The sequence below is a fragment of the Salvelinus alpinus genome, chromosome 25, assembly GCF_045679555.1.
Source record: "Salvelinus alpinus chromosome 25, SLU_Salpinus.1, whole genome shotgun sequence".
Classification (NCBI taxonomy): Eukaryota; Metazoa; Chordata; class Actinopteri; order Salmoniformes; family Salmonidae; genus Salvelinus; species Salvelinus alpinus.
This window is the reverse complement of record NC_092110.1, coordinates 26,745,691-26,768,149: the sequence shown is the minus strand read 5'-3', so window position 1 is coordinate 26,768,149 and position 22,459 is coordinate 26,745,691. Positions and strand designations below refer to the sequence as shown.

Below are 22,459 nucleotides of genomic sequence, written 5' to 3'. Positions count from 1 at the left end.
ATTATTTTCCACCATAGAGTGTTATGGGCCCACGGGTCTTCACTTCCAACACACAAACCCTGTTAATTACAGGCAGATCTCTACTGTCATATCATTGGTACTCAGCTGAAGAGTGCACATGCGGTTTAATGCTGTTTGATACACAACAGTCAGTGGTTTGCTTTTAATTAAGTGTGATTGATCAATTATTCAAGTTGTTTGTGAATGTAGTCAGTGTAGCTGTGTCATTACTGTCAAGGCTCACCACTGATGTTTATTAGGAAATCAGTGTGAAGTTCATAATTAGGTCACTGTAATAAACTGATAATAGACTAATTTTGTTTCTAGAGAAATTAATAGATTCATTTCAACTGCTTTGAGCAGTCTTCACATGCAGGATTTCATCATTTGACATTGTTTTACATAATTTATAATGACTACTGGTTTTGCATTATTTTGTTCCAGCCTAGCACTAACATGCCAGATTCAAATAAGGCCTAGTGTAGACCCATTATTGTTTTTTTAACCCTTATTTTACATGGTAAGTTGTCTGAGAACTCATTCTCATTTACAGCAACAACCTGGGGAATAGTTAGAGAGGAGATGAGGGGGGATGATTAGGTGACCATGATGGTATGAGAGCCAGATTGGGAATTTATCCAGGACACCCGTTTAACGTGTGTTAAAAAAGACAGCACCCTACACCAATCACTGCCCTGGGATATTTTTTTAGACCAGAGGAAAGGGTGCCTCCTACTGGCCCTCCAACACCACTTCCAGCAGCATCTGGTCTCCCATCTAGGGACCGACCAGGACCAACCCTGCTTAGCTTCAGAAGTAAGCCAGCAGTGGGATGCAGGGTAGTATGCTGCTGGCTTTGGTTGAAAATTGCAGTGACACACTTTTCCTCAAAGAGCACCATCATCTTTTCTAATGACTTAATGAACGATAGAGGAATGACGGCGAGAGATAGTTTGGTGGGTTGGGATGGTGCCAAGCACGCACAATATGACAGGATATAACAATTACAGGTGGATATTGCATTAGTTTCAGCTGCGACATCAACACAACGTTTAACAATCACTGAGATTGTCTTCCTTTATGAATAACCCATGAAAGGCAATTCGTAGATGTTCTGATGACTAACCCAGATACACACTGACCAACCTGAGGAAGAGATGACTAACCCAGACAGACAGACAGACAGACCAACCTGAGGAAGAGATGACTAACCCAGACAGACAGACCAACCTGAGGAATAGATGACTAACCCAGACAGACAGACCAACCTGAGGAAGAGATGACTAACCCAGACAAACACAGACCAACCTGAGGAAGAGATGACTAACCCAGAAAAACACAGACCAACCTGAGGAAGAGATGACTAACCCAGACAGACAGCCCAACCTGAGGAAGAGATGACTAACCCAGACAGACAGACCAACCTGAGGAATAGATGACTAACCCAGACAGACAGACCAACCTGAGGAATAGATGACTAACCCAGACAGACAGACCAACCTGAGGAAGAGATGACTAACCCAGACAAACACAGACCAACCTGAGGAAGAGATGACTAACCCAGAAAAACACAGACCAACCTGAGGAAGAGATGACTAACCAAGACAGACAGACCAACCTGAGGAGGAGATGACTAACCCAGACAGACAGCCCAACCTGAGGAAGAGATGACTAACCCAGACAGACAGCCCAACCTGAGGAAGAGATGACTAACCCAGACAGACAGACAAACCTGAGGAATAGATGACTAACCCAGACACACCTGAAGAAGACATGACTAACCCAGAACCACACTGACCAACCTGAGGAGGAGATGAGGAAGAACAATGAAAGAGGATCCAGATGACTTACTTGGTGACTGAGTATCTAATATGGTGACTGAGTGACTGAGTGTCTAATATGGTGACTGCGTGTCTAATATGGTGACTGAGTATCTAATATGGTGACTGAGTATATAATATGGTGACTGAGTGACTGAGTATCTAATTTGGTGACTGAGTGTCTAATATGATGACTGAGTATCTAATATGGTGACTGAGTATCTAGTATTTATTTATTTATTTATTTATCCGTTATTTTACCAGGTAAGTTGACTGAGAACACGTTCTCATTTGCAGCAACGACCTGGGGAATAGTTACAGGGGAGAGGAGGGGGATGAATGAGCCAATTGTAAACTGGGGATTATTAGGTGACCGTGATGGTTGAGGGCCAGATTGGGAATTTAGCCAGGACACCGGGGTTAACACTCCTACTCTTACGATAAGTGCCATGGGATCTTTAATGACCTCAGAGAGTCAGGACACCCGTTTAACGTCCCATCCGAAAGACGGCACCCTACACAGAGCAGTGTCCCCAATCACTGCCCTGGGGCATTGGGATCTTTGTTTAGACCAGATGAAAGAGTGCCTCCTACTGGCCCTCCAACACCACTTCCAGCAGCATCTGGTCTCCCATCCAGGGCCTGACCAGAACCAACCCTGCTTAGCTTCAGAAGCAAGCCAGCAGTGGTATGCAGGGTGGTATGCTGCTGGCAGTATGGTGACTGAGTGACTGAATGTCTAATATGGTGACTGAGTGACTGAGTATCTAATATGGTGACTGAGTGACTGAGTATCTAATATGGGTACTGAGTATCTAATATGGTGACTGAGTGACTGAGTATCTAGTATGGTGACTGAGTGACTGAGTATCTAATATGGTGACTGAGTGACTGAGCATCTAGTATGGTGACTGAGTGACTGAGTATCTAATATGGTGACTGAGTGACTGAGTATCTAATTTGGTGACTGGGTGACTGAGTATCTAGTATGGTGACTGAGTGACTGAGTATCTAATATGGTGACTGAGTGACTGAATGTCTAATATGGTGACTGAGTGACTGAGTATCTAATATGGTGACTGAGTATCTAATATGGGTACTGAGTATCTAATATGGTGACTGAGTGACTGAGTATCTAATATGGTGACTGAGTATCTAGTATGGTGACTGAGTGACTGAGTATCTAATATGGTGACTGAGTGACTGAGTATCTAATATGGTGACTGAGTATCTAGTATGGTGACTGAGTGACTGAGTATCTAATATGGTGACTGCGTGACTGAGTATCTAATTTGGTGACTGAGTGACTGAGTATCTAATATGGTGACTGAGTGTCTAATATGGTGACTGAGTATCTAGTATGGTGACTGAGTGTCTAATATGGTGACTGTGTGACTGAGTTTCGAATATGGTGACTGAGTGACTGAGTATCTAGTATGGTGACTGAGTGACTGAGTATCTACTATGGTGACTGAATGTCTAATATGGTGACTGAGTATCTAATATGGTGACTGAGTGACTGAGTATCTAATATGGTGACTGCGGGACTGAGTATATAATATGGTGACTGAGTGACTGAGTATCTAATATGGGTACTGAGTATCTAATATGGTGACTGCGTGACTGAGTATATAATATGGTGACTGAGTGACTAAGTATCTAATATGGGTACTGAGTATCTAATATGGTGACTGAGTTACTGTGTTTCTAATATGGTGACTGAGTGACTGAGTATCTAGTATGGTGACTGAGTGACTGAGTATCTAATATGGTGACTGAGTGACTGAGTATCTAATATGGTGACTGAGTGACTGAGTATCTAATATGGTGACTGTTCTCTAAAGAGTTTTCTGGTACTGAAGATCTTTTAGATGAGACAGACTCCTTGAGTAGCTTTTACCCTCACTCTGAGTGACGTTGAGGCCCCTTGAAGGATGGTGAGCCTGTGTGGCGCAAATTAAATGTAAAATGTTAAGTATGTCGGGTGATTTTGAGATGGCTTTGGGTTGGAGATTCAATGTGCCGTGACAGGGAAGAAATATTTTTGTATTTGAAGTACAGCGACATGCACACACATGCAGACACGCGCGAGCATACACACCACTAATATATACTTCAGCAATCCCCCTAGCCGTGTGTGTGTGTGTGTCTGTGTGTGTGTGTGTCTGTGTGTCTGTGTGTGTGTGTGTGTGTGTGTGTGTGTGTGTGTGTGTGTGTGTGTGTGTGTGTGTGTGTGTGTGTGTGTGTGTGTGTGTGTGTGTGTGTGTGTGTGTGTGTGTGTGTGTGTGTGTGTGTGTGTGTGTCTGTGTGTGTGTGTGTGTGTGTGTGTGTGTGTGTGTGTGTGTGTGTGTGTGTGTGTGGTGTGTGCGTGCGTGCGTGCGTGCGTGCGTGCGTGCGTGCGTGCGTGCGTGCGTGCGTGCGCCGCATATGTGTGTTTTGTTTGTGTGAGAGGCTTAGTTCCTGACTCAGTTCCTGATGTAGTTTCGGTAATTTAACTCTGCTGTACTTTTTAAGTAACACAAAACTGAGAGAGCGAGACAGAGACAGAGACAGAGACAGAGACAGACAGAGAGAGAGAGAGAGAGAGAGAGAGAGAGAGAGAGAGAGAGAGAGAGAGAGAGAGAGAGAGAGAGAGAGAGAGAGAGAGAGAGAGAGAGAGAGAGAGAGAGAGAGAGAGAGAGAGAGAGAGAGAGAGAGAGAGAGAGAGAGAGAGAATGACAGAGGGGGGGAGAGAGAGAGACAGAGGGGGCGAGGGAGAGAGAATGACAGAGGGGGGGAGAGAGAGAGACAGAGGGGGCGAGGGAGGGAGAGAGAGAGAGCCTGTGATGTGGTCATTTGTTTGTTTAACGAGCCTGTGATATTTAAATGAGTTTGTGAACAACACGATGTTACCAGTTCAATTAAATGAGCAAGTTTGTTGAACAGCTTCAAATAGTTTCCACAACCTTTCAACAAATTCTATTTTACAAACACAATACCAGAATATGATACTTTTGTGTTAGGCTCATGATTTTCAGTTGATCTTTTGAATTCCAGAAGGGATCTTCAGAACAGTTGGATCAGCGCAGTTCCATGGTAACAATAACACTGAGACTCAGATTTGTCACTTTAAAATGTATATCAAACAAAACCAATGATTGCAAAGTTAAACATACCATACAAGTTTATGCACAAGACTACTTTAAAAAAAAAAATTACTTGAAGATCACTGCAGAATCATGTTTTGGAAACAGAATGACCCAGAATGACAGCACAAACTGTCATTCTGTTACCAAACTTTGCATCTGCACTCTTCTTAAAGTAAATGTGTTTTTGTAAGATTTTCAGTGGAAATTGTTAAAAGTTGTCCTTGTGCATAGAGTTGTATGTTTGTTTCACTTTATACACTGATGAAGACAGCTTGGCTGTCGAAACGTTGTTATTATATGATCTGAGCTTTCTAGTGTGCGGCTCTTTTTCAAGTGTTCTGCTCCGCTAGCCAGCACCTCGCCCATCATCAATGACTATGTATTTTTTATTTTATTTTATCCAACTGAACTATAACAGATCTCTTGCAGGGTTTATGTACTACTTAAAGACGTCTTGCATCAGTAAGTAATCAATCAGACAGGAATGTCAAACAGTGTTACCTCTCCTGTTATTTACCATACACCATGTAACACTGTGTAAGCAGTAGACACCACATCTCTGATGCTGCTGCTCAATATTGAAGAGCCTTGTGATGTGTACTGTAACCTTGGGTAAACACTGCATCATCACGCTGCATATACCTCGCTTTGAGTCTCAATCTGGGAACAGGTTGCAGTCAAGGGAACAAGTCTGAGTCAGAAAACCAAACATCTTTCCAATGGGGATGATGCCATGCAGCTATCTATGTCTTACTAGCTGTAGAGAGAGAATGACAACAGAATATTACATGGAATGTACATTAACTATCTTTGCCTGAGATGTGGTTGGAAGGCGGTTGCTGTGGATGAATCTCCTATTCTGTTTGATCCTCTATAATCTCACTCTCACAACCTTCATTTTACCAATAAACATGATCGAGGCTCTTGGCTCAGCCGTGGTTGTAAAACAGACTGTGTAGTCTGTTTTACAACCACGGCTGAGCCAAGAGCCTCTGTGAGTACACAGGCAACCTTGAGGGAACAACATCTATACTGACATACCACACAGATATTGGCTAACCGTTTTCAGGTCTATGCAACAATAGTAACAGTTCAAAGATAAACTCTACCTACTTACAGTAATTATGATGTACGTAAATACATGGTACCACAAGTGGGACCGAAGAAACATTGAGGTAAACCTGTGTATTTCTAGTACTCATACTATAATAACATTACAAAATATTCTGCGATCTTACTACTACTCGTACATGGTTTTAGTGCCACTTCCCACCCTATAGAGACCCCACTTGAAACCTTCTCTCTAACCCCCTCTCTATCTCCCTCCCCCAGGTACCTCAGGATGAGTGGAGTGGTTACCCAGGGGGAGGTAAGGGTGATGAGATCCCCTGTCGGAGGATGAGGAGCAGCAGTTACGTCAAAGCCATGGGTGATGAGGAGAGTGGAGAGTCTGACTCCAGTCCCAAGACCTCCCCCGTGAAGACGGTCCGGCCACACTCCCTGGTCAAGTCTGTCATGCAAAGACCGCTCTTAGACTCCCAGAGGTAGGCCATGTAAAGTATCCCAGCATGCAATGCCAAAGATGTGATCCTAGATCTGTGGTTAATAAGGGCAACTTCTGGACCTTGTACAAATTAATGAATACATTTGATTTGATTTCTATAGAAAAAGGTTTTCGTGTGATTGTTTATGAAACATTGTTAAGTGTGTGCGCTGTGGAATAAAGTGAATGAATTCTGGAGTGGAACACTAAAAGAGGAGAATTATGTTATTGCGGTGTTGTGTTAGTGTAGTTTTGTGTTAGTGTTGCGTTAGTGTAGTGTTGTGTTGCTTTGTGGCAGAGGAAATGGGCTTTTAAAGGATTAGATGGGACATGATGCAGACACAGTCACAGAAACAACAACATTAATGCCTAGCAATATGGCATGACAAATACAGCAGATTAACATGAAATTAGATTACAATACTTGTCCAATGATAGGATGATGCCAGCAGAATTCTAACACAGAAACAATAGCACAAGCAAAGACATATCCTAGATAGATGATTCAATAAGTTGGGCAAGAATGCTGTTGTTTGCCTTTTTACATACTCTGTTGGAAGGCAATGCTGTTATTGGATTATACAACTGCATATTGTAGTCATCTACCTTTCTTTACATTAATGTCAGTGAAGAAATGTTAAAACAGAAATGTTACACTGATGTTATTTCCCTAGAAATGTCTCATCATTAGCAAATGTGGTTTCGGAATAGGTTTAGAGCCTTGAATTCATTCCACAGAGTGTTTAAAGGGACACACTAGTTATTTCCTCTGTTTACTTCCACTGTTCCGGGTCCTTGTATGGTGTGTTAATTTTCCTTGTCAATGGCTGCTTTGTTTGCCCATTGTTTCACCCATTTCCTTGTTACCTCACTTCCTCACCATCTTCACCCCTGGGGCACTCTCATATATCATTCATATCTTTGTCAGTGTATGTGACAGAGCAGTAGCAGTTATGTTGGAATACAAATGTGGTCCTTTTATGAGATCATGTGGTAGTTACAAGGTGGGTCTCAGTGTAAAATACATCTCCCATTGACTTTCAGTCTAAATGGTTTTAGAATTTTGTCTCTAATTAAAAGGTGTTCTTCATTATTTCAGGGGCAGGTATGAGAAAATCTCTATTCTCTGATCCACCACTATGTTTAATCTTTATTGTGTTTTGAATTTAAACATTACGTCAGACATAAAAACATGAAATTGTATTTGGCGATTCCATCGTTCCCTGATTTGATTGTTAAAGTAGTTGCGCCACTGTCTGCAAGAGCAAGCACAGTCACTTTCACTCCTCCTCCAAAGCCACTCGTCTCTCTTTGTTCATGGCTGAATATGGAGACAGTAATAACAGGAGAGTCCATTTTTATTAATTTTCCATTGTAAAACCCTCCTCCCGGATCAGCACTTTCAGAAACTCATGTTTTGTTCTGCCTATTGTATTCTGCTGTATCAGCCAGTACAACACAATGACTGGCCTGAGCTAGGCTCTTTTAAATGTACAGGTCTCTCTCTATTAGATTAACTCTATTCTTGGCACTCTCAAAACAGGCTAGTCTGTGCTAGTACAGTCTTCATTTTGGAATGGGGAATGTTTTATTGCTGCTATTTTGGCATACCGAAAATAATTATTAGTCATTTGATTGACAGCCTTTAATTTAACAGAAAAATTGCTGTGGTACATGATGTCAATTTCTTTCTCACTTACAAATGACCTTGGTGCAGACCCAGGATAAGGGAGCAGCTGAAATCAGTGGGGGGCACAATTTTGGGGGGTTCTTGCATTAGAATTATATTGAATTCTGCTTATATCACGCTATACCATAATAAACATAAAGTTCAAATACCGAATCTCAGAGACCATTGATTGAGTGCTTATGAAGGGACAGATTGGCGTTTTGCTATTTTTATATAGAGACATAAAACTAGAACTGATGGGGCACAAGTTTCAAGTGAGGGGGCTAAGCCCCCTGTTGCCCCCTTGTGGACCCGGGGCCACCTTGGTGGTGTTTGTTTATAAGGTGTGAAACCTATTGGATGCCATACAGTTCCATGTACAGTTTGATACAAATGTGACTGTTGTAATTCTTGTAATGGAGATCCTATCTATCTCTGTTCATTTCTACGTTGCTCGTGGTGTCCCTGCTGTACTGCACTATCAGCTCTATGTTGGTCCTGATCCAGCCCCCTGCTATGTCAGTCATGTATGGTTGTTGTGTGTTTCTCTCCTCGCCAACCCCGACATGCTACAGCAGCTCTACTCATTACCATTCAACACAGGTTGGTCAATTACTATTACGGCACAGCAAGGCTTTTTCTTGGAAAATACTGACACCACAGCAAGTGTCGCGTACACAATACCTTAATATCCTGTCAGCCTGACCCCCGCCAATGATGACACATAAAATGCAAGTGTGTTTCTCACAGTCAGTCTGTGGTTGGCTCTCTGTTACCAAGCACTCTGGGGAGTTCATTATATTTCATCTCCAATGTGTTTTTTGCAATGGATTATTATTCATACTTGTTGGTGATTTTAATACTGTGCAGAATACAAATCTAGATAGATCGGGGGTTTGTTTGCATTATTCTAATCCAAAAGCACTTTCTGCAATCTCTGAGTTAATGTCCTCTCTAGACCTGGGAGATGTTTGGTGAAACCCTGATCAGACTAGATACACGTGGCGTGGAAATAGGCAAGCTAGTCGCATCGACTACTTCCTTATCTCCTTCGCTCTGGTCTCAAACGTATCACAGTCTACCATTGCTGACCATTTATTTTCTGACCAGGCCCTTATTTATTTGTCTCTAACTACAGTAGAATATCCTAGAGGACCGGGTTATTTGGAAACTCAATCAATCACTGCTAAAATAATAAATAAAACATTTTTAGTTTTAAAAACAGAATGTGGGATCAGCTGATCCTCAGGTTGTCTGGGACACTTTCAAATGTGTATTCAGAGGCAATTCAATCAAGGGGTCATCATGGGGGAAAGATATCTTAGGAGGGAAAATGTATTAACTAAAGAGTTGAATGACTTGAATAAGCAAACTGATACAGTAGTAGACCCTCCAATTGAAATGCTTCTTCTGATCAAGAGTAGACAACATTATGTTTACATGCTTCTTTTCCCATCTCATATGTACGTATACACTGACTTTCTGACGGGCCACCCCCAGGTGGTGAAGGTAGGAAACAACATCTCCACTTCGCCGATCCTCAACACTGGGGCCCCACAAGGGTGCGTGCTCAGTCCCCTCCTGTACTCCCTGTTCACCCATGACTGGGTAGCCATGCACGCCTCCAACTCAATCATCAAGTTTGCAGATGACACTACAGTGGTAGGCTTGATTACCAACAACGACGAGACGGCCTACAGGGAGGAGGTGAGGGCCCTCGGAGTGTGGTGTCAGGAAAATAACCTCACACTCAACGTGAACAAAACAAAGGAGATGATCGTGGACTTCAGGAAACAGCAGAGGGAGCACCCCCCTATCCAAATCGACCGGACAGAAGTGGAGAAGGTGGAAAGTTTTAAGTTCCTCGGCGTACACATCACGGGCAAACTGAAATGGTCCATCCACACAGCCAGCGTGGTGAAGAAGGCACAACAGCGCCTCCTCAACTTTAGGAGGCTGAAGAAATTTGGCTTGTCACTGAAAACACTCAAACTTTTACAGATGCACAATCGAGAGCATCCTGTCGAGCTGTGTCACCGCCTGGTATGGCAACTGCACCGCCCTCAACCGCAAGGCTCTCCATATGGTACTGCGGTCTGCACAACGCATCACCGGGGGCAAACTACCTGCCCTCTAGGACACCTATAGCACCCGATGTCACAGGAAGGACAAAAAGTTAATCAAGGACAACAACCACCCGAGCCACTGCCTGTTCACCCCGCTATCATCCAGAAGGCGAGGTCAGTACAGGTGCATCAAAGCTGGGACCGAGAGACTGAAAAACAGCTTCTATCTGAAGGCCATCAGACTCTTAAACAGCCATCACTAACATAGAGGCTGCTGCCAACATACAGACTCAAATCAGTGGCCATTTTAATAAATGGATTTAATAAAGGTATCACTAGTCACTTTAAATAATGGCACTTTAATAATGTTTACATATCTTACATTACTCATCTCATATGTATATACTGTATTTCATACCATCTATTGCATCCTGCCTATGCCGCACGGCCATCGCTCATCCATATATTTATATGTACATATTCTTAATCCATCCCTTAACATTTGTGTGTATAAGGTACAGTGGGGAGAACAAGTATTTGATACACTGCCGATTTTGCAGGTTTTCCTACTTACAAAGCATGTAGAGGTCTGTAATTTTTATCATAGGTACACTTCAACTGTGAGAGACGGAATCTAAAACAAAAATCCAGAAAATCACATTGTATGATTTTTAAGTAATTAATTTGCATTTTATTGCATGACATAAGTATTTGATCACCTACCAACCATTAAGAATTCCGGCTCTCACAGACCTGTTAGTTTTTCTTTAAGAAGCCCTCCTGTTCTCCACTCATTACCTGTATTAACTGCACCTGTTTGAACTCGTTACCTGTATAAAAGACACCTGTCCACACGCTCAATCAAACAGACTCCAACCTCTCCACAATGGCCAAGACCAGAGAGCTGTGTAAGGACATCAGGGATAAAATTGTAGACCTGCACAAGGCTGGGATGGGCTACAGGACAATAGGCAAGCAGCTTGGTGAGAAGGCAACAACTGTTGGCGCAATTATTAGAAAATGGAAGAAGTTCAAGATGACGGTCAATCACCCTCGGTCTGGGGCTCCATGCAAGATATCACCTCGTGGGGCATCAATGATCATGAGGAAGGTGAGGGATCAGCCCAGAACTACACGGCAGGACCTGGTCAATGACCTGAAGAGAGCTGGGACCACAGTCTCAAAGAAAACCATTAGGAACACACTACGCCGTCATGGATTAAAATCCTGCAGCGCACACAAGGTCCCCCTGCTCAAGCAGGCGCATGTCCAGGCCCGTCTGAAGTTTGCCAATGACCATCTGGATGATCCAGAGGAGGAATGGGAGAAGGTCATGTGGTCTGATGATTCAAAAATAGAGCTTTTTGGTCTAAACTCCACTCGCCGTGTTTGGAGGAAGAAGAAGGATGAGTACAACCCCAAGAACACCATCCCAACCGTGAAGCATGGAGGTGGAAACATCATTCTTTGGGGATGCTTTTCTGCAAAGGGGACAGGACGACTGCACCGTATTGAGGGGAGGATGGATGGGGCCATGTATTGCGAGATCTTAGCCAACAACCTCCTTCCCTCAGTAAGAGCATTGAAGATGGGTCGTGGCTGGGTCTTCCAGCATGACAACGACCCGAAACACACAGCCAGGGCAACTAAGGAGTGGCTCCGTAAGAAGTATCTCAAGGTCCTGGAGTGGCCTAGCCAGTCTCCAGACCTGAACCCAATAGAAAATCTTTGGAGGGAGCTGAAAGTCCGTATTGCCCAGCGACAGCCCCGAAACCTGAAGGATCTGGAGAAGGTCTGTATGGAGGAGTGGGCCAAAATCCCTGCTGCAGTGTGTGCAAACCTGGTCAAGAACTACAGGAAACGTATGATCTCTGTAATTGCAAACAAAGGATTCAGTACCAAATATTAAGTTCTGCTTTTCTGATGTATCAAATACTTATGTCTTGCAATAAAATGCTAATTAATTACTTAAAAATCATACAATGTGATTTTCGGGATTTTTGTTTTAGATTCCGTCTCTCACAGTTGAAGTGTACCTATGATAAAAATTACAGACCTCTACATGCTTTGTAAGTAGGAAAACCTGCAAAATCGGCAGTGTATCAAATACTTGTTCTCCCCACTGTAGTTGTTGTGAATTTTAGATTACTTGTTAGATAGTACTGCACTGTTGGAACTAGAAGCACAAGCATTTCGCTACACCCGCAATAACATCTGCTAAACATGTGTATGGGACCAAGAAAATTTGATTTAATTACTGTATTCTATTGTATTTAGTCAATGCCACTCTGACATTGCTCATCGTAATATTTATATTTATGTATTTCTAATTCCTTTCTTTTACTTTTAGATTTGTGTATTGTTGTGAATTGATAGATACTACTTTACTGTTGGAGCTAGGAACACAAGCATTTCGCTACACCCGCAATAACATCTGCTAAACATGTGTATGGGACCAAGAAAATTTATTTTATTTTGAGCTTGAGAGGCTTCATGCGGAAAGGGTTAATGGTATTATTAACAGATCAAGGGCAGCTTGAAAAGGGTACAGTGTTTTTTCTTAGGTTGAACCAAAGGAATCAACATCACAAAACTGTCACAAAACTTTTTTCCTCGGAAGGGCATAATTTATTATCACCCCACCAACTATTACAGAAGCAAGTCCAATATATCAATATATTTTTTTGTTTTGAGGTTCAGCTAACCTCGTTATCCAAACTTGACTGAAGCATTACCACTCAGCATATCATTGCTGACTTGCTTCTGAAGCTAAGCAGTGTTGGTCTTGGATGGGAAACCATATTTTGTTGGAAATTGTGTTAGAGGGCCAGTGGGGGGCACTCTTCCCTCTGGTCTAAGGAGATGCCAGTGAAGGGGACATTGCCCTGCGTAAGGTGTCTGATGGGATGTTAAACGGGTGTCCTGACTCTGTGGACATAAAAAATTGAATGGCACTTATTGTAAGAGTAGGGGTGTTAACCCCAGTGTCATGGCTACATTTCAAACCTGGCCCCATGCCACCTAATCATCCGTAATTGGCATATATCACTCCTTACCTCTCCAGCTGATGTGTGGTGAGCGTTCTGGCACAAAAATGGTCGCCGTGCATCACCCAGGTGGTTTCCCCCTTACAATGTCAAATGCTTTGAGTGCCTCAGTTGGTAGAAAAGTGCACTATGAATCCAATCTATTAATTATTATATCCTTTCCTGAAGACTATGGAAATCAGTAAACATCATGTGAGGGTTTGATTAATGACGATTAACAAGTAATGCCAATTAACTCTTTCCAAACTGGTAAATCTCATGGCTTTGACGGTATACCAATTGAGTTGTACATGGTCTTTTTTTACAGAAATCAAATAGCATTTTCTCACCTGCTTAAATGTTTCATTTGAACAGGAGGAACTATCAACAAGCCAAAGAGAGGGACTGATTACATTACTATTTAAGCAGGAGGCAAATTGCCAATATAAAAGCCCAACACCTGGGGATGCCTCATTTTATTGTGCTGTGACACCCATATTCTATAAAAATGTTTTGCACTTAGAATGAAGAAAGTAAGAAGCAAAATTATTCAAAGTGAGCTATCGGAATGTATTGAAGGTCGTTACCATTGGCGATGTTAGCATGTAAATCTTGGTGGGGCAAACTAACAAAACACGTTTTGATGCATGCAAGTAAAGCCACAACACAACACTAAACAATACATTCATTGCACTATAACGGCGACAAGTGGTGCCCACAAACTGCTAGGGCCTACATAAAGCTGTTCCAACAGCAGAGCTTTCTTTCCAGCACTATGGAGTGAAACCTTACCACCGCTACACCTGGCTATCAGCGGAGTCTTGTCTGGCAGCGAAACAATTCATTCAGCCATATTACTGCCTTTTTTAAATATTTTTTATATAGCTGATATGGCTGACCATATCTCCCTGGCATATTACATCATTTATGCAGCAGCATATTTTTGGACTCACCTTGTTGTGCGTGGTGGTCCTTCGTTGGCAAATTTTGTCATCAAATGAAGAGAAAGATCTACAATTCCGAGTTGGATGACCATTCAAAACATATTTTCCCAGTCTGACTTCCCAGTTGCAATGCTTGCGGTTAGCCACTGTCACCGATTACGTCCAAACAACTCGTTATTGAATTAGCGATTTCCAACCATGTTTATGTCCAATGGCCGATGAACACCAATACGTTTTATATATAATTTACCTTCAGTATTTATCTTCATATAACAAGGATTAAAAAGGATTTGCCAGTAGATCGTCTACTTGATTTATGATGACTGCTAGCTAAGATTTTGAAAGTCCAATCAAAGCTACTGTGATTTGACCTTGAACCTTCTTGAATGGGCACTTCTAATCTAAGTCTATGGTTGTCTTCCCTTACTAAATGCAGGTGACATAGTGTCCCCATGAGTGACAGAACACTGAGCCAATCACGGTGCAATGCTGAGCCAATAACGGTGCAATGTTCCTGTTTTCTGCTGGCCTGCCACACCACCACAGAAAGCACTGAGCTTGGCTGAAACACCTGCATTTTGGGGCTGCCTGTTTGTATGCGGCTTTATTAACTCAATGATATATATATATTTGACATTGTTTGCAAACTGATTTGTGACATGTTTTAATGCCAAAATAACATGCAAAACAGGCAAGCTCCCCCAATAAAAAAATAAATATATATATACATATTTATGTTATTTAAATTTTTGGGGCAAAAAATGTGGGGCACAAAACATGACTGGTCGTTACATTGGTGACAATATTTGTTAGTTTGGTGTTTATTGCAGATTTAGAGAAGGCTTTTGGTAAGATAAAAGGGATTTAATTTATAGATGCCATCAGTATTTACATTTTGGTAAGTCGTTTATTCAATGGTTTAGAGTCTTATAGCAGAAACCGGTGAGTAAAGCAGTGAATAATGGGTATTTATCTAAAAACGTTGAGCTATTCAGAGGGGTCAGACAAGGGGATCCAGTTTCACCTTATTTATTCTTATTGGCTATCAAGATGCTGGCCATCAAAATCAGGAATAATTCCAATATAGTAGGTCTGAGTGTCAGTGGTCTTGAAAGCATGATACAACATTTGCCTCTCAGCTGCAACAATCATCACTAGATGCTCTTGTTGGAGATTTGAATTACTTTTCAAACTATCAGATCTGAAAACAAATTATAAGAAATGCACCATTTTGAGAGTGTTTTTCTTAAGAAAGTCCAACTATATTTTGCGTTGTTGCATACAATTAAGAGCAATACTTGGATGCTTGGCATCCACATTCGAGAAAGAATGAAGGATCTTGTAAAGGAGAACTTTGATTTGAAACTTGCCAAGATTGACAAAATACTATTGCTGTGGAAAGGTAAATCTTTGTCTTTATATGGCAGAGTGACATTAATAAACACCTTAATTGTCTCTCAGTTCATCTACAGTATCTCTTCCTGCCACTTCCATCCCCAGATAAGGTTTTCTTTAAGCAGTTTGAAGCCAACATTTTTCTGATTTTAATGGAATGGTAAACCAGAAAAGGTGAAACAGATATACACTGTATGACAATGGAGGGCTAAATTTTTTTAACCTTTATTTAAGTCTAAGTTTTAGGTCAGTTAAGAACAAATTCTTATTTTCAATGACGGCCTAGGAACAGTGGGTTAGCTGCCTTCAGTTCAGGCGTAGAATGACAGATTTTTACCTTGTCAGCTCAGGGATTTGATCTTGCAACCTTTCGGTTACAGGTCCAATGCTCTAACCACTAGGCTACTGGGCACCCCACATTTAAAGAATATTGAAGCCTTAATTCAATCTCTAGAACTATGTGTAAATATGAATGGGATCTCATGTAATATCGTAGATAAGACAAACCCACTTTTCTATTTAAAAAATAATAATTTTATATAAATCAAGTTTTTGCACCTTGCTTGGTTCCTGCAGGATTTCTTAATGGACATATCCCCATTCTTCAAATAATCAATAACAGCTTGGTTGCATTTTCAATATTATCCCTCATAAGAAATAACAGAAATTCTGATCCAAATCATATGGTTGAATTCAAATATCCTGATAAATAAAATACAATGTTTGGGAATGTGTTTCTGGGAAAAGGGGATCTTATTTTTAAATGATATCATTGATAGTAATGGGAATTTAATTTAATTTGAAACACTGTGCACAATATATGGGAACATACAGTATGTATAAATCATAATTACAATCAGTTACTGGCAGAAATTCCTACAGAATGGAAGAAAAAGTTAAGGGAAAGAAAAGAGAAACTGTTTGTTTGTCTACCTCATATTACATTTCACAGGTGGTTAACTAGAGATAAAATCAATAAAGACATTTTCATTTTCATTTGGAAAATAACAAATTGGTTGCCATCCCACACAATTTCCACTCTTACTGGGAAGAGCAGTTTGATACTTCCTTCCCTTGGAAATGATTTATAAATGGATTTTTAAAACTGCATTAGACTCACCATCTGAATGTTTCAGTTGAAGATATTGTACACGTTTCTGGCTACTAACAAGATGTTACAAATATGGGGCATAGAAGAATCCCCTTTGTCCTTTTTGTTGTGTGGAAGTGGAGGATTTGTTACATATTTTCTGGTATTGCTCCATAGTTGCTAACTTTTGGGCAAAAGTACAAGAGCGGTTACTCCCTGTTTTACACAATTGTGTTATTTTCCACAAACAGTTATATCGGGGTGACTTAAGGGACAGATGCAACACGGTATACAATCTCTTGATTGCGCTGGGGAAGGTTTTTATTTTCCAAAAAATATATGAGTATTCGATTCTTTCAAAAATAACTGTCAAACACTATTATACACAAGAAGGATTGATTGCAAAAAAAGTGGGAGGTCACAATATTTTACTGATAACCCCAAAAAAGAAAAAAAACTTGCAACAACAAAAAATGGTTTAGTCCCCCAAATGTGGATGGGTGAGTGGGTTTGTAAAATAGTACAAATTCTTATTATTATTTTGTCTAAGAAGTTGAAATAAAATGTGTACGTTTTAAAAGGCCTCTGTTGGTGTATAGGTCATTGATGTGTGAAATCAATGTGTGAATACACGTCAGTGAGATAGGACAAGCACGCATGCACACACCATTGCCCTTTATGGATCCTTTTATGTTTCCTGGCTACACAGCCCGCCTCAGAGTCCATCGACAATGACACAAGTATGGATACAGTTGATGAAGTTGCTCGTGTATTCACTGTAGACAGTGTTGGTCTCCCTCCGGGTTTCAGTGTTGGGCTACCAAGTTCATCCCAGGCTGAATGCCTGCTGTGGTGGCTTTAACATTTATGACTCAATGGACTGAATGCTATTCTCCCTGTCTGGTCATTTGTCTTCTTGTGTTGTGACACCTCAGGACTGCTCCAGTATTGCCTGTCTGTTGCTCCTATTGCAGCTATTGCAGTTTGAGCTTCACCTCTAGGGCCAGCCAGAGTTTTGTCTGACCTTGGGGCCCAGAGTTTTTCCTTGCAAGATGATGTTTTCAGTAAAATTCCTGGCCCTACTCATTTCCCTATTAATCTCACACGTTAAATTTGAGTAATCATGAACGCAAAACAGTTTATATAACTTAATTGTTTTAGACCTTAGCTTAAAGAATTGTCCAGATGTTGCTGCAGTATGGGGCTCCATGCAGGAGTGGTGCTGCTGGTATGAGTATAACGCTTTCATAATATCATGGCTCACTGCTTGTTTGCACTGATTTGGATTGGATTTGAGGTGTGGTGTGTGTGTGCAAGGTTGGATTTCTGTTTCCACTTGAAGCAATTTCCTCTCCTGCGGGGTTGCAGCGGGTGTAAATTTGATGGCAGAGGTTCCTGGAGCTAATGGTGTTAAAGTGAGAACAGCCTTTGCGTTGTGTCACCTCCCTCTCATGGCTGACAGGGTGACTCTCTGTTCACTCTCAACAATAAAGACTACATTACCGTCACCAAGCCTGTCTCTAGGCCCGTTCAGCCGAAACGCCCCGCCACAAGAGGAGACTGACGTTGACAATCATCTTAATTAATAATCATTTACACCCCCCAAAGATCCCTTGGGGTCCCGACCAATAGACTGTAGACTAAGATGAATGGAATTTGTATATTGGATTTCTCGCCGCAATAAGAGAGACTTTCCAAACTGGTTTAATGGATGTATTAATGATGATGATGGGACTGGAATGGCATGTGGCAATTTAAAGCATTACTGCATAGCAGGATAATTAAGTTAATGAGTCAATCAGGCATGGTACACAGCGTATGATAGCACTGTAGCATTTGATTGGGAAGCAGAGGAGCACTCCCCATCATTGGAGAGAAGCACACTTTCTCTAATGGCTGCCTTCTCATCAAGAATGTGGGGGCAAGGTCTACAAAAACCAAGCCAATCAATCCCAGCTATTTTGGGCAGGTTTTAATAGAACTTTTTTACCCTTCAAATTATGATTGGCCTCTTGAGTAGCAGCCGTAATGAATAAAACTCCTGATGTGGCATAAGGCAATAAATGATTCATTCAGATTGTGATTGCGTATCATATGAACGCTTGTTGCTCACATCTCAAGGTCGGAGAGGAATCCCATTCCATTGATTAGTTGCTGTTTTAGACACATGCTGCATAAACTGCTTCTTTGTTTGCTGAGCTGTTCCCACAATACTTTGACTTTGTGTAAGTAGCCCTCGTGCTTGGATCTTTGTGGTACTTTCACTCATAGTTTAAGTCTTTGTTTTCTATAATGGTACAGTCCTTGTTGTCTATAATGGTACAGTCATTGCACAACAGTAACTGTCCTCAACCTTGAAGCCTGAAATGGAGGCAAGCTGACTAACCAATATGGTACACTCTTAGAACAAAAGGGTTCCTAAAGGGTTATTCAGCTGTCTCCATAGGATAACCCTTTTTGGTTCCAGGTAAAACAATTTTCTTCTATCTGTAACTAAAAGGGTTCTAGAACTAAAAAGGGTCATTCAGAGGGTTCTCCTATAGATGAGGTAAGCATTCCATTGACCAGATTGGCGCACATTCAAAAAATCTGATCTAACAAAGTGGATATTCGTCAAATACGTCATGATTTATGTATTGTAACAGGCCCACAATGTGCTTACTTAAGTCCATTTTTGATATATTTGTCTGTTTTCCCTTTTCAGGTTAAGATGAAGCGACTACGAAATGCTAACTCCCATTCGTATAAGCTGGTTAGCATAGCTAGCATACAGAAATCGTTGATGTTAGTCAAAGTCGTTTTTAACTGTAATGAAGTTGATTGGTAATGATGACATGAACATGTGTTGGGGTTGACATCCATACAAGCATTATACTTTAAATACACATAATATGAATAATAGCCTAAATGTAAGCACATTTTGCTGGGGAGCAATAGGAGACTCGGGATCTTTCCCCCACGGCCCTTTTACCCACGCGTTTTCATGGCAATTACATTGTTTTGGTCAAGTTCGATTTAGTTCTTTACCGTATCTATGGGGATAGCCAAAGAACCCTTTTAGGTTCTAGATGGCACCTGTTTTCTAAGAGTGTATGTGTACAATTTCATTCTGCCACAGAAGCAGACAAATGCTTAATTTGCTGTGTATCTGCTATTTATTTATATCTCCTACTGTATGCTCATGATGATGGGGAAGTCTTATCATCATTAAACATTGATGATTATAATGGCTTTATAATGGGGCTTAAGCACATTTGTAGGTCCCTCTGACTTGCTGATTTCCTTACTGTCTCCTGACCCCTGTTTTCTGGGATGATGGATGAGGCTAAACTTCACTGCTCATTATCTTCAGTCCCACTGACAGTAAACATTCAGACAATGTGATTATTCTCCATTGAGCTTCTCTGTTAGTTGTGGTTGTATGCGATGCTGTCGGCCCTATATCTGCTCACCTTCCTATTATAGAGCACACTCATTTCCCAGAAGTACTAATTCCTGTGACTATTACCCTCATCTGTTCAGGGTGATTGTTAAATAGCCATCACTAGACGGCTACCACCCGGTTACTCAACTCGGGACCTTAGAGGCTCCTGCCCTATAAACATAGACATGGAATCACTGGTCACTTTAATAATGTTTACACACTTCTTTACTCATTTCATATGTATGTACTGTGTTCTATTCTACTGCATTTTAGTCAATGCCACTCTGACATTGCTCGTCCTAACATTTATATATTTCTTAAATCCATTCTTTAACTTTAGATTTGTGTGTATTGTTGTGAATTGTTAGATATTACTGCACTGTTGGACCTAGGAACACAAACATTTTGCCACACCTGCAATAACATCTGCTGAATATGTGTATGTGACCAATACAATTTGATTTGATTTGATGACTGTAAGTCACTTTGAATAAAAGCCTCTGCTAAATGGCATATTAGGTACATCACCCCATTCACGAAAATGGTTTGCTCCTACAGACAGATAGTCACGTGGACGTGACTAGCTATATAAAGCAGGTATACAGGCATCAAGGCATTCACTTACTGTCCAATTGAACGTTAGAATTTCAGCTGTTCTGCCTGCGGTTATGGAACCGCCACCTGTCCCAGACCTGTTGTTTTTCAACTCTTGATGATCGGCTATGAAAAGCCAACTGAAAATTATTCATGATTATTATTTGACCATGCTTGTCACTTATGAACATTTTTGAACATCTTGGCATAGTTCTGTTATAATCTCCACCCGGCACAGCCAGAAGAGGACTGGCCACCCCTCATAGCCTGGTTCCTCTCTAGGTTTCTTCCTAGGTTTTGGCCTTTCTAGGGAGTTTTTCCTAGCCACCGTGCTTCTACACCTGCATTACTAGCTGTTTGGGGTTTTAGGCTGGGTGTCTGTACAGCACTTCGAGATATTAGCTGATGTACGAAGGGCTATATAAAATAAAATTGATTGATAGAATGGGCAAAACTAGTGACCTAAGCGACTTTGAGCGTGGTATGATTGTCGGAGGCAGTGCACAGCGGTTTCAGTAACTCAGAAACGGCCAGCCTCCTGGGCTTTTCACGCTCAACAGTGTCTAGGGTTTACCGAGAATGGTGTGACAAACAAAAAACATCCAGTCAGCGGCAATCTTGAGAGAGGTCAAAGGAGAATGGCAAGAATTGTGCAACCTAACAGGCGGGCCACAACCAGGCAAATAACAGCGCAGTACAACAGGGGTTTGCAGATCGGCATCTCGGAACGCATCTCGTTGGTCCTTGTCATTTATGGGTATATTGCAGCAGACGACCACACCAGGTTCCACTCCTAAGGGCTAAAAACAAGAAGAAGCGGCTTCAGTAGGCACAAGATCACCAACACTGGACAATTGAGGAGTGGAAAAACATAGGCTGGTCCGACGAACCCCGGTTCCTGTTGCATCATGCTGATGGCAGAGTCAGGATTTGACGTAAGCAGCATGAGTCCATGGCCCCATCCTGCCTGGTGTCAACAGTTCAGGCTGGTGGCAGTGGTGTAAAGGTGTGGGTAATGTCTTCCAGGCACACACATCCCTTTATGCCAATTAAGCAACGTTTCCATGCCCAGAATAATTCAGGCTGTTCTGGAGGCAAAGGGGGATCTGACCCTGTACTAGATAGGTATACCTAATAAACTGTATATGATATTATTATTACACACTGAGTGTACAAAACATTATGAACACCTGCTCTTTCCGTGACATAGACTGACCAGGTGAATCCAGTTGAAAGCTATGATCCCTTATGGATGTCACTTGTTAAATCCACTTAAATCAGTGTAGACAGGTTAAATAATGATTTTTAAGCCTCGAGACAATTGAGACATGGATTGTGTATATGTGCCATTCAGAGGGTGAATGGGAAAGACAAAAGATTTAAGTGCTTTTGAACGGGGTATGGTAGTAGGTGCCGGGCACACTGGTTTGTGTCAAGAACTGCCAAGCTGCTAGGTTTTTCACACTCAACAGTTTCCCGTGTGTAACAAGAATGGTCCACCACCCAAACTACAGCCAGCTAACTTGACACAACTGTGGGAAGCATTAGGGTCAACATGGGCCAGCATCCCTGTGCAACGCTTTCAACACCTTGTAGAGTCCATGCCCCGACGAATTGAGTCTGTTCTGAGGGCAAAATCAATATTAGGAAGGTGTTCTTAATGTTTTGTAAACTCAGTGTATTATTCTATAATATATCACTCACATTCACCTACCTGCAGCATTTTCTCTCTCATTTGTGCTCTTACATTTGACTTCTCC

At 41.5% G+C, this 22,459-nt stretch overlaps 1 protein-coding gene across 3 annotated transcripts in view; it reads left to right on the top strand.

The window, feature by feature from the left end:
* Positions 1 to 22,459, top strand: part of dlgap2a (discs, large (Drosophila) homolog-associated protein 2a) — a 232,481-nt gene that overhangs the window by 147,804 nt on the left and 62,218 nt on the right. For all 3 annotated transcript variants that reach the window (XM_071366369.1, XM_071366367.1, XM_071366368.1), the window contains one exon: positions 6,281 to 6,492. In XM_071366369.1, coding sequence (XP_071222470.1) covers positions 6,281 to 6,492 — 212 coding nt within the window. The remainder of the gene's footprint in view (positions 1 to 6,280; positions 6,493 to 22,459) is intronic.